This window comes from Theobroma cacao, chromosome 4 (genome assembly GCF_053813885.1).
Source record: "Theobroma cacao isolate CCN51 chromosome 4, ASM5381388v1, whole genome shotgun sequence".
NCBI lineage: Eukaryota > Viridiplantae > Streptophyta > Magnoliopsida > Malvales > Malvaceae > Theobroma > Theobroma cacao.
The window spans coordinates 31,750,744-31,763,168 of NC_142642.1; the positions used below are offsets into that span (position 1 = coordinate 31,750,744).

The 12,425-nt window shown below is 33.7% G+C and overlaps 1 protein-coding gene across 1 annotated transcript; it reads left to right on the forward strand.

The window, feature by feature from the left end:
* The first annotated feature begins 6,561 nt into the window (after positions 1 to 6,561).
* LOC18602213 (Leucine-rich receptor-like protein kinase family protein) lies at positions 6,562 to 10,986 on the forward strand. Its single transcript, XM_018120311.2, has 2 exons — positions 6,562 to 8,596; positions 9,251 to 10,986. Exons 1-2 carry the CDS (start codon positions 7,143 to 7,145, stop codon positions 10,692 to 10,694), a joined length of 2,898 nt encoding a protein of 965 aa, XP_017975800.2. The 5' UTR covers positions 6,562 to 7,142; the 3' UTR covers positions 10,695 to 10,986.
* Positions 10,987 to 12,425: the final 1,439 nt, after the last annotated feature.

Here is a 12,425-nt window from a genome sequence, read left to right on the forward strand (position 1 = left end):
CTGTTTACAACTATTAGCAGTCCGGAACAGTATTTCAATTTTCGCTAAGAAGGAAAGAAGATAGAGGAGAAGAAAAAAAAGGCGAGGAAAGAAGAAACGTTATTTTTCCTTTTTTGAATATTTAATTTAAATAAAAAAGAGTATTTTTCTTTCGATTTTGGTCCACATATGGTATACAGACGCCATAGGTTGTTATAAAATCTGCACAAATAAACTAATGGCTTTAAACATCCACTACACTGAAATTCGGTTTCTTAACACCTATTCTATTTTTGGAGTACAATAATCAAAACAAGTTAACATTTTTCTCCAAACTTCAGAACAAATAATTAATTCTTTTTTTATTAGTACCCTTTTTGTAATCAACCAGTTTTGAATCAATACCTTTCTTAATCAAATATCTTTTTTGCTTTTTTAATACTTTGGTTGGTTGGCTGGTTTTGGACCAGTGATGTGAGTAATATAAATATTAATTGATTCAAATCGAAATAATTAATTAAAATTAATTGAATTCAATTAATTCAAATCAATTTTTTTAATTTCAATATTAGTCAATTAGAAAAGACAATCCATTCAATGATTTTAATTAATTGTTTTTCAATATTTACAATTAAATCAATCAAAAAACTAATCGTTAATAATATTTTATATACAAATATTTTTAATTTATATTTTTAAAATATCTTAATTAAATCAAAATAATCTATTGAACTTAGTAAATAAATTAATTTCGATTAATTTTAATTTTGTTATAATTTGATTGGTTTCTATCAAATGCTCACCGTGTTAGGATTTTCGAACTCACAAGCTGATAGGCATCAAACTCCAACTTGAGTTGGCTTAGGCCGAAGTTGGAACTTGGAGGTTAAGGTAATCAAGTATCAGAGCCCAACTCTGGATTCAACATTGGACTTAAACGTTAAGCTATGCAGCTTTGTTTATTGTCTGCTACTTACTGGCCTACCCAGCTCTTAATTGTAAGCCAAGCCCATTTCTTGCTTTAGGATGGTTTTGTGAGCCCTCACTGCCAAATTCAATGGCCATCCACAAACAATGGGGAAGGTAAAATAAAAGGACGATTTTTTTTAATCATAAGGTGTTTTGAAATTTTTTTTTTCAGTTTTAATTATTTTTTGTTAAGAGAATAGATTTTTAGATAAAATTATTTTTAATGAAACTTCTTCATATCCAAGTGCACGTGTTGAAAAAAATATTATTACATGTCATGTTAAAAAAAATTATTAAATGTCATTTTAATAAAAGTTTAAAAGTTTAACTTTAAAAGTTAATGTCTTAGTGAAATATAAAGATAAGGAACAAGTTATATGCTATTTTTAAAAAATGTTATTATATATGCTATATTCAAAAAATTATTGTTACAGTTGAAAAAAAAGTTGTTACACGTTTTAACTCCGAAAGTTATGTTGTAGTGAAATACAAACAAGCTAATTACACACTATGTTTAATAAATGTTATTGTCACATGCCATGTTCAAAAAAATTTTACTACTTAACAGATTTCATTTCACTTATAACTTTAACCCATAAATTTTTGGGTTTTGTGAATATAAATCAATTGTTGATTTTTGAAGAAAATTTTACAAAAAAATAAGAACTCTAAAAACTTAAAAAAAAAAATGAACAAAGGAAGGGATCAACAACTTGAAGGGAAAAAAATGTTCTCTCACCTTCATTCAGAGTTTTTTAGATATATACATATAAATATATAAATACAAAATATTAAAAACTATTAATATGCAAATGTATCCGCAATAGTTAAAAATAATAGAAAAAAAAAACAAAACAATATTACAAGTCTGAGCAGATGTTAGACACTCCAACAGAATATGTTATACACCAAAACTTTAGTACCAGATGTTACACGTCAATATCAAAGTTTTAGTACTAAATGTTACATGCCAAGACTAAAGCTTCAATACTAGATGTTACATGCCAAAGCTAAAACCTTAGCACCAGGTATTACTTGTCAAAGCTTCCTTCTTCCTACTGATGTTACACACCAATATATGAATCATTTTGTTACACACCAAGGCATATTCTATCAGACTTAAATCACTGAAACACTCAACAACGATAAATTCAAGAACCTATTGTTACTCATTATGCTATACTTTTTGGTTCGTAGATTGACGATGATATGGCAAGATGACAAGAGATAAATAGAGAGAGAGTTTTATGAATGTAAACCAATAAACTCAAAAATATGTTATTACTTTCCATGTCATGCTCTTTAGTTTGTAGATCGACAATTATATGGTGAGATGACGAGAGATAAACAGAGAGATGGTGATAGTGGTAAAATTAGAGAAAGCTGGATGACGAGAGAGAAAAATTGAGGAATACAGCAGAATGGGGAGCACAACAGACAAATAGCGAGAGAGAAAAATTGAAAGCATTTAATTTATCTGAAATGATTTTAAAAGTATTTTTATCATTTCATGCTAAAATTAGATAAAAACTATTTACTTTATATTGAAAGCTATTTCTGAAATGAATTTATGAGAATGACCATTTCTCAAAATTTTTTAAATTTTTTTGCAATGCTCGGCAAATTGATTACTCGCAAATGGCACATAAATCGACAAATTTATGTATTTATTTTTTGTTTTTAGGTCAAAATTTTTTTTCATTTTATTTAAGATGATTTAATCAAAATAGTTAAAAATTTATGCAGATAAATTGAAAAAGCACATTACATAAAAACTGAAATATTTTGAATAAAGAAGCACCAAAGATCAAAGTCTATTTGGTTAACAATATTGAGTTATGATTAATACGAAAGTTCTATTAAATTAACTCATTGAGTTATATAGTTTGCAAGTTTATACATATATTTAATATAAATGTAATAATAAAAAAAGAGATAAACTTTGTTTTTTGAGTGGAAAATTTCTCATCTTTACCACATAAATGGTCGATGAAAAGATATAGGGCCGCCCTTTAGATTTTCATGATAAAATAATGAGACCCTGTTGTCAATTAGTATTGTGTCAAATGTTTGAATTATGCATGCAAATGGATCAATTTCAACATTTGATGTGTGTATATGAACATGAATACGTTGACTAGATTCCCATCCCACAAGCCAAGTCCTGATCAGATACTTCGCTATCTATCATCTTGTCCTACAAATGGAAACCGAGCTTCCATCCTAGCGTGATTCGCAGCATCAGCGTGGATGACATCCAACTCAGCACGTGGATGCCATTGGCGTTGGGCGTTGGAAAAAGGAAGGGACACAAAGTCTCCCTTTGTTTCTTCCCCTTTGATCTGTTAAAACTTGGTAATGAAGATTGAGATTCCGCGCCATTTACGCCACTCAAACGCAATCTAAAGTAGTAATAGTTTCAGTCCCCGAGGGAACACAATTAAGAAGCTGACATCGGCTCATGATTTTATTTACAGGTATTTAATTTATAAGTTGTGGAAGCTGAAAATCTTAATGCTGATGCATCATTCCCTTATTTATAATTTAAGCCAAAACAAAAAGAATCTCGAAAGTCAACCAAATCAGAAATCTAACTGCCAAAAGTCAGTGGTGGAGTTCCTTCCGCTCATTTCAACATGGGGAAGAGACCCAAGAAAAGTGGGCTTTTGACCCATGCTACCGGCTTATGTAAGACTTCATTTGGCATTGCGTTTGGTTTTTAAAATATAATTTTTAACGGCGAAACGCAATGTGAAAACACATTAATTCCTCAATTCAAATATATAGCATTGCCAATCTGACATATTTTGAACTTAAAATGAAAATGTTTTTTGTATACACTTTTAAAATTAAATTTTCATAATTATTTATTTCTTTGATACATCCTGATATCGATTTACTTAAATAGAATTGAAAATGACTTATTTTTTATTTTCAAATATCATTTTTATTTTAAAGATTTTAACTTTTCAACACTTTTTCACTGTAATATTAAACATTCAAAAATTTAAATTACAATTTTATACTGCTTTTCAAACCGCTATTTTCAGATCCAATTTTTTCCAACCACAACAATAATGCCAGATTAAGCCTAAATAGTACTGCTTTATTCTGCTCTCCACTTCCTTTATTGCATAGCATAATAAAAATTACTAATAATAAACAACCATTATTTGATCTAATGCTAGTTTTTTTTTTTTTAAAAAAAAGAATTAAGATGGATATGATCCAAAATTCAAATTCTTTATTTTGTTCCCAAATATATAAAAAAAGAATAATAAATAAATGTTTATTTCTTCAATGTGACAATCCTAAAATTCATCAATAGCATTTCAATTATTTACAATAAAAAGATTATGAGAGTAATAAATAATGGAATCAAGAAAATTTATTTTTTTATAAATTCCCAAACAATTTGATTATCCAATACTTTAATATTTTTATAAAAAATAAAAATATTATATATATGTACATTTCTTTGAAATCAATTTATATGATAAATTAACACACTTAGATAAATAAATATTATTTTATTAAAATTATTAAATACTTCTCCTTCTCCTCCATTAGGGTAGTCTTGTTTGCCGAGAAATTCCCGTGAAAGAAAAGCGAAACCATGTTTCTTATCGAAGAACAAAGTAGGAAGGGTAGGCAGGCCTTGTCGTGTTGCTGTCTTTAACGTTGTACATTTCACTCTGCCCACTTTGTCAGAGGTTCACAAAATGGAGGTTTCCTTCTTAGTGTAAAGTAAGTGTAAGACCATGTGATTTACATTAAAAGTAGCAACCCCCAATTTAAATAGGGTATTCATTTAATTTGAACATCAATTCTAGGGGGCAGAGTGGTTTTCCTATTTTTATTTAAACTAAACAGTAATATATATATATTTTTTTAGTTTATAGTTCAAAGTTCACATGTATAGCAATCTAATAAAGTCGCTTGGAAAATTTTTACTAATAAATACTAATTTTAATGGTGTGATAATTTGTAAGTCGTTAACAATTCATAAAATACATTACTTAGATGAAGTTATTTAAATGAAATTCATGATATTCCCAGTTGAAACAAATTAAATAAATATTTTCAAAAAAAGTCAATGAGTAAATGAATCATGTGTAACGTTTTTTTTAATAACGTGTATGAAGTTAGTTGTAATAGCATCTACAAAGAAAATTTAATTTAGTAGTTGACTTATGGTGATTTTAAGTCTTTTTTAAATTACCCATTCACAGTTTTACATGCATGGCATTGAAAATGACATATGCCTTATTGTTGATGCAGGGATTGTTCGATTGCATCAAGTTACGAGTTAATATTTGCTTTAGGTTTTATTTTCACGATTTTATCGTAAAAAAAAAAAATCTTAGAGAGAGAAAGTAAACCTCTATTATAAGTCACAATTCAATGTTTTTTTTTTTATAATTGAATAAAAAAATTCGAATCATGTTTTTTAGATAAAAGGATTATGCATTAAGTAATAAATCAAATATTCGGGTATAAATTGCAATTCAATATTTGATTATTAAGAATGAGACATTTTTTTTCCTCAACACTAGCCCCTTAGTTAATAGTGGATTATGTTTAAAGATTTGCCTTTAAAGTTTTATCTTTTGAAAAAAATGATGCTTTAGTAATAAAAAAATAAAAATAAAATTTTACTTATAAATCAAAGTCCAATTCTTGATTATTAAGAATATAAAATCATTTCCATTAGAAACTTATCAAACATAATTCATCCCTTGTTCATAAAATGGAATTTTATACATCTGACATCAGTGGATTTTTTCTTCTTGGATTATAACATCCCAACAAACAAAAGGAAAAACTATTTAACCAACAATCTAATCATTTTAAATATTTTTCTTAAAGAAAAAGATTTGAATTTGGCTATTACAATAAAATAAATGGATAAATAAAGAGTTATTTTTCTCTACTTTGATTCGAAAGTAGAAGAGAAGTTCAAAATTGCATCATCTATAAAGGGTCAGAACGTATGAAATTTTATGCAGAGAAACAAAGTCTTGACAAGCAGTATAGTAATTCTTTACTTGAAAACAGTGTCTTTTCTCTCACTTTTCAAATCTATATAAACCAGAACAACCAAAGGATGAAACAAGATAATTTTTTTATCTCCTTTTTCATTATTTTACCACAACACTTTCCATTTTTAGTACTTTTTTTCTTGTAAATTTTAGTTTTTCCATGGTTTTATCCTTCTTACCAAATAAATCCTAAAGAGTAAAGAGCAGTGAGATTGTCAAAATGAGACCTAAAAATAAAGAGCACACCCTACCATACAAAGAATGATTAAAAGACTATACCATACCAAACAGGTCCTTGGAAACCAAATAAAAATAGAATTTGAAAAGAAAGAAAAAGACCAGAGGAGCAGTATACTGACAGAAGAAAATCATGGCAAGTGGGGGATGGCCATGTCAGATGGTGAAGCAAATAAAATGTGCCACGTGTACATGACATAGGATTCTGGTTTGACCAAAACAAAAAAGAGGCAAAACTCCCTTCCCCCCAAAGCCTCTGAGGCTTTAAATGCTTGCCTCCCTGTCCCAGCCCTGCCCCTGCTTTACTCTTCTCTCGCTCTTTTTATTGTGCCCAACACATCAACACTTATTACCCTCCTTAATTATCATTCTTTCTCTTTTCTGTTCTTTCTTTTACTCCCCACTCCCTCTTTATTTCCTCTCCATCGCCACCTTTTCAACTACAACAACAGCTGACTCTTGCACTGTATTCTCGTTTTTTCTCTCTTTTCTTTTTTTTTTGGGGTTTTTGAGCTTGCATCTCTAGTACGACTAGTTTTTAACTTTGGGGTTTGGGAGTTCTCTTTCTTAGCTGAAACTTAAGGGGAAAACCAAGGAAAGCGGTTTTGGCAGAGGGAATCGTCCCTTTTTGCTTTTGTTTTTGTTTTTTTGGTCCGAAAAGAGCTTCTTCATTATCTATCTCTTTGTTTTGCTGAGAGCATTTCTGACTATCTTCTTTGTCCTTTTCTAGCTTTATCACTTAAAACACTTTCTTCTCCTCCTTTCAGTCTTCACACCCCGAAATTTCCTCCTCCAAATTTTATCCTTTTCCAACTTCCATTTAATCTTATACAATAAGTAGAAGTAGAAATAGATATGTTTACCATTACCATGGAGGCTTAGCATTTTTTTTTCCTTTTGAATTGAAGGGGAAAAATGCTGTTAAAGGTCTTAGTTTTTCTTGTTTTGGTTTCAGTTGTTGTAAACTCTCAACAGCCAACTTTCAACGACGATGTTCTGGGTTTAATCTTCTTCAAAGCAGGGCTCGATGACCCAAATGCAAAGCTCCAATCATGGAGTGAGGATGACAACGATCCCTGCAACTGGATGGGTGTTAAATGTGACCCGACAACTTACCGGGTCACGGAGCTCCACCTTGATGGCCTATCTCTTTCTGGTCACGTTGGCCGTGGTTTATTACGGTTACAGTTCCTTCAAGTTTTATCACTTTCCAATAACAACCTTACAGGACCCATAAACTCCGAGCTTTCTCATATCGGCAGCTTGAAGGTTATTGATTTAAGTGGAAACAGCTTGTCAGGGTTGATCCCCGATGATTTTTTTGCACAATGTGGGTCTCTAGGGTCGGTATCTTTTGCAAGAAACAATCTTACAGGGCAAATTCCTGATTCTCTGAGCTCTTGTTCGACGCTTGTGGCGGTTAACTTTTCGTCTAATCAGATTTCAGGGCAGTTGCCATCTGGAATTTGGTTTTTGAGGGGCCTTCAATCGCTTGATATTTCAGGTAACTTGGTGGAGGGAGATATTCCTGAAGGAATTGGAAATTTGTATGACTTGAGACAGATAGATTTTGGAAACAACAGATTCTCTGGCAGGCTTCCGGAAGATATTGGAAGTTGTTCACAATTAAAATCTCTTGATTTTAGTGAGAACTATCTGTCTGGTAGCCTTCCGGATTCAATGCAGAGGCTTGGTTCATGTACTTCCATCAGTTTACGAGGAAATTCATTCAGGGGACAAGTTCCGGATTGGATTGGAGAGTTGACAAATCTGGAAAGTTTGGATCTTTCTGCTAATAATTTTTCCGGAAGAGTCCCATTTTCTTTGGGAAATCTGCAGTTCCTGAGGAAATTAGATCTCTCAATGAACCAGTTTACTGGTGCACTGCCAGAGTCAATGGCTAATTGTTTTAACCTTTTGGCTATGGATGTCAGCCAAAATCTGTTAACAGGCAATGTTCCTTCGTGGATGTTTAAGTTGGGTGTGAACAGTGCGTTGATTTCTGGGAACACGCTTATTGGGAAAATGGAAAGTCCTTTACTCGCTTCAAGAGTGTCATCTTATCAAAGCCTTCAGATCTTGGATCTTTCTTCAAATGCTTTATCTGGTGAAATTCCATCTAACCTTGGGGTTCTTAGCAGCTTGATCTTGTTTAATATGTCCAGGAACCATCTTTTTGGTTCTATTCCCTCCAGCATAGGAGAATTGAAGACCACAGAAGTTATTGATTTAAGTGACAATTGGCTGAATGGAAGCATTCCCTCTGAAATTGGAGGAGCAGTCTCACTCAAGGAACTGAGCTTGCAGAGGAACTTTCTATCTGGGAAAGTTCCAACTCAGATAGTGAATTGTTCATCTTTAACAACTTTGTAAGTTCTTTCTCACTCTTTAATTTATTTCTTTTAAGGAATTTATATTGAGTTATATTCATTTTTATTCAATCCTTAAATATTTCGTAGTACTTAAAAAGTTTGCATTGACAAATTAACTTTATACTATTAGGCTATTTCTAATTGATGACAGTTAGCCACTACACTTAACTTTGAAGCATTTATTATCCCTGATGCCGTTAGGGTGCATTTATGGATGGTTCACCGAGACCTTTTGTTAAGGCTATTTGGATTGGTACTGGTCAGGCAAAACCCTTAAATTTATCAAAGTGTATGTTGCTAAGTAGTTGTAGAAGCAAATGATATCTAAATGACCCTTGTCATTATATAGGGAGATGACAGGTTCCTTGCTGTCTTATAAACTAATGACTTATTGCACATTGTTTTATTTTGAACCCAGCTGTTGCTTGCAATGTTGTAAATAGACAAAAAGTGGTTTTGCTACAATTGAGAATTGGTCTGATTGATTGTAATTTTTCTTTTTCCCTTTTCATCAGTCTGTGATTGGATGTCTTCCTGTTTTTTATGTCAATGTAGCAAAACTCATTTTATATTCAAATTTTAAGCAAGGCACCTCCACTTTTCTAACAATTTTCAACATTTCTGTGCTGGTTTTCTATTTCAATGGTACAGAATTCTATCTCAGAACAACCTATCTGGCTCAATCCCTCCAGCCATTGCAAACTTAAGCAACCTTCAGTATGTGGACTTGTCATTGAATGACCTAACTGGAAGCTTGCCAAAAGAGCTAGCAAATCTTTCTCAACTCATGTCCTTTAATATCTCTCACAACCACCTTCGGGGTGAACTTCCACTCGGGGGCTTCTTCAACACCATTCCTACTTCGTCTGTCTCCGGCAATCCGTCATTGTGTGGTTCCGTTGTCAACCGCTCTTGCCCAGCTGTCCATCCCAAACCCATTGTCCTCAACCCTAACTCGTCTGACTCCATTGGTGGCTCCTCTCCAAATCACCACCGCAAGAAAATTGTACTCAGCATCTCTGCCCTCATTGCCATTGGTGCTGCGGCTTTCATTGTCATTGGTGTAGTAGCTGTCACTGTCCTCAATATCCATGTCCGTTCTTCTATGTCACGTGCTCCGGCAACTCTTACCTTATCTGGGGGGGAAGATTTTAGTTGTTCTCCCGCCAATGATCCAAACTATGGCAAACTTGTGATGTTTTCCGGGGATGCTGACTTTGATGCTGGGGCCCATGCACTGCTCAACAAGGACTGTGAGCTTGGTCGTGGAGGGTTTGGAGTTGTTTATCGAACAATCCTTCGGGATGGGCGTTCAGTTGCCATCAAGAAGCTGACTGTTTCAAGTTTAATCAAGTCTCAAGAGGAGTTTGAAAGGGAAGTAAAAAAACTTGGAAAGATTAGACACCACAATCTTGTAGCTCTTGAAGGATATTACTGGACTTCTTCCTTGCAGCTCCTCATTTTTGAATTTGTTTCCAGTGGGAGTCTGTATAAGCACCTCCATGACGGGCCTGGCAGAACTTGCCTATCTTGGCGACAGAGATTCAACATCATTCTTGGGACGGCCAAGGGTCTGGCTTATTTGCACCGAATGAATGTTATTCACTATAATCTTAAATCAACAAACATTCTGATAGATAGCTCTGGTGAGCCCAAGGTTGGAGATTTTGGCCTGGCAAGGCTTTTGCCAACATTAGACCGCTGCATTTTAAGCAGCAAAATCCAAAGTGCACTTGGTTACATGGCTCCTGAATTTGCTTGTAAGACCGTGAAAATAACTGAGAAATGTGACGTGTACGGCTTTGGTGTGTTGGTCTTAGAGGTGATAACAGGGAAGAGGCCAGTGGAATACATGGAGGATGATGTGGTGGTGCTGTCTGACATGGTCAGGGGGGCTCTTGAGGATGGTAGGGTGGAGGAATGTATTGATGGCAGTCTTCGGAGTAACTTCCCAGCAGAGGAGGCAATTCCGGTTATAAAGCTTGGTTTAATATGTGCATCTCAAGTGCCATCAAATCGGCCGGACATGGAAGAAGTAGTCAACATTTTAGAGTTAATCCAATGCCCTTCTGATGGCCAGGAGGAGCTGGAGTAAATGATTAGAGATTGAGAGAGCATGAAACTGTGTTTCCCGGTGAAGAAGAATCCAGTTTGTTCTACAGAAACAAGAGTTAAACTGATTATGAAGAAAAGCCCTCCCCCGCCCCATTTTCCGCACAATTCTTTGTTCGTTAATGTTGTATTTTCCATTGTGCCTTGATCTTTTCTTTTCATTTTTTTCCCCTTCCTTTTTGGTATTTTGTTACATAAAATTTCACATACTGGATCCCTTTTCACCGGCTGCATATGAGACTTTGGATATTATTCAATATAAGATATTTACACTATCTTTTGTTTCATTATCCTGCATTTAGTTTCCTTGTAAGGAATTTAGTGAGAGAATAGCTCTAGTGAAACTGTGAAAAAGTAATGATAATGGATGTACAAAAATGAAGCGTGGTTCTTGAAAGAAAAGGGTTCAACAATCCATTAATATTTCCATTTCCCCCCTTTTTAGTCTACTTAAATTAAAGAGGGTTTAAAAAAAGAAAGAAAAGCTGTATAGCAAGAAAAAGGAAGAGGAAGTGAAATAAAGCAAGGGCAAGGGCAAGGGCAAGGGCCAGGTGACAAGGTGGGAAATCAAAACATAAAGCGGAAGCGGAAGGAATTGAATGGTATGATAGGAATCCATGATGATGTTGAAGAAAAAGCACTGATTTGCTTTATTTACACATTTGTAAAAGCTTGAATTCAATCTTTTCTGCTTTTTTTCCTTTTCAGAATATACTGGCAGTGGCACCCTAGGCCTTGGCCTTGAGCTGCAACCATGGTCAACAACTTTTTAGCAATCAAACCCAAGAGTCATGCGCACCTACTGGTGCTAATTATCTCTACCCATTATCCATCTACTTTCAAAGTTTGTTACCACAATGTTTGTTTGTATCATAAGCTATAAGACTTGCTCTGTTTTTAACAATCTGGTCAATAATTAATGCTTCGTTTTCAAGTTTTGATTTTAATTCCCAAGGGCAACCTAATCAAATGGCCTTTGGACGTCGTCACATGGGGGTCCGGAGAAGCATTTTTCTTCTCCCCTTTTTGAATGCTTGCCATTATTGAGTGCATGAAAGTTATCATCCCCATGTCTTTGCCATCCAACATTATGAATACTTGAAGAAATGTATTTATACTAATCATTTGTTACAGTAACTCTTATCTTTAAGTGATTAGCTAGGCTGGATCTCGATCAGCTGCTAACTTGAATACTAATCCCTGTTGGAACAAGTAATAACCAATAAATAGATTTATTCTCGAGTTGGGTAAACAAACATAATTCAAAAGTACTTTTACCAGACAAAATAACTACATCTAGGGAGGGCGAGTGAAGGGCGCGCAGGGATATCATTATTATCCAAGTAAAGCTAAGCTTAAGAGGGAAGGGAAACTGAAAACTGTATTGATTTCTTGAAATTTGTGAAATAATGTGTTGAAAAACAAGAAGAATATAATGGGTGTGATTGTCCTTTGCTTATCAAGAGACAAAATGATAGACGCCCCACCTCACTTTTAACAAAGCGACTACCCGACTGCTTCACCAAACGCCGTGTTTCCGCTTGCGGGGAACAATTTGATATGATAAAAAACAAAAAACAAAAAAAAAAAGAAAGAAAATACAATCCTCGCTACGCAAAGTTTGAGGTGAATTAATGATCTGTTGCGTATTTGTTTGTGCATGCGCGCGCGTGTTTTGTCTGTAAGAGAGAAGAAGAAGAGGAAAAAAAAAAAA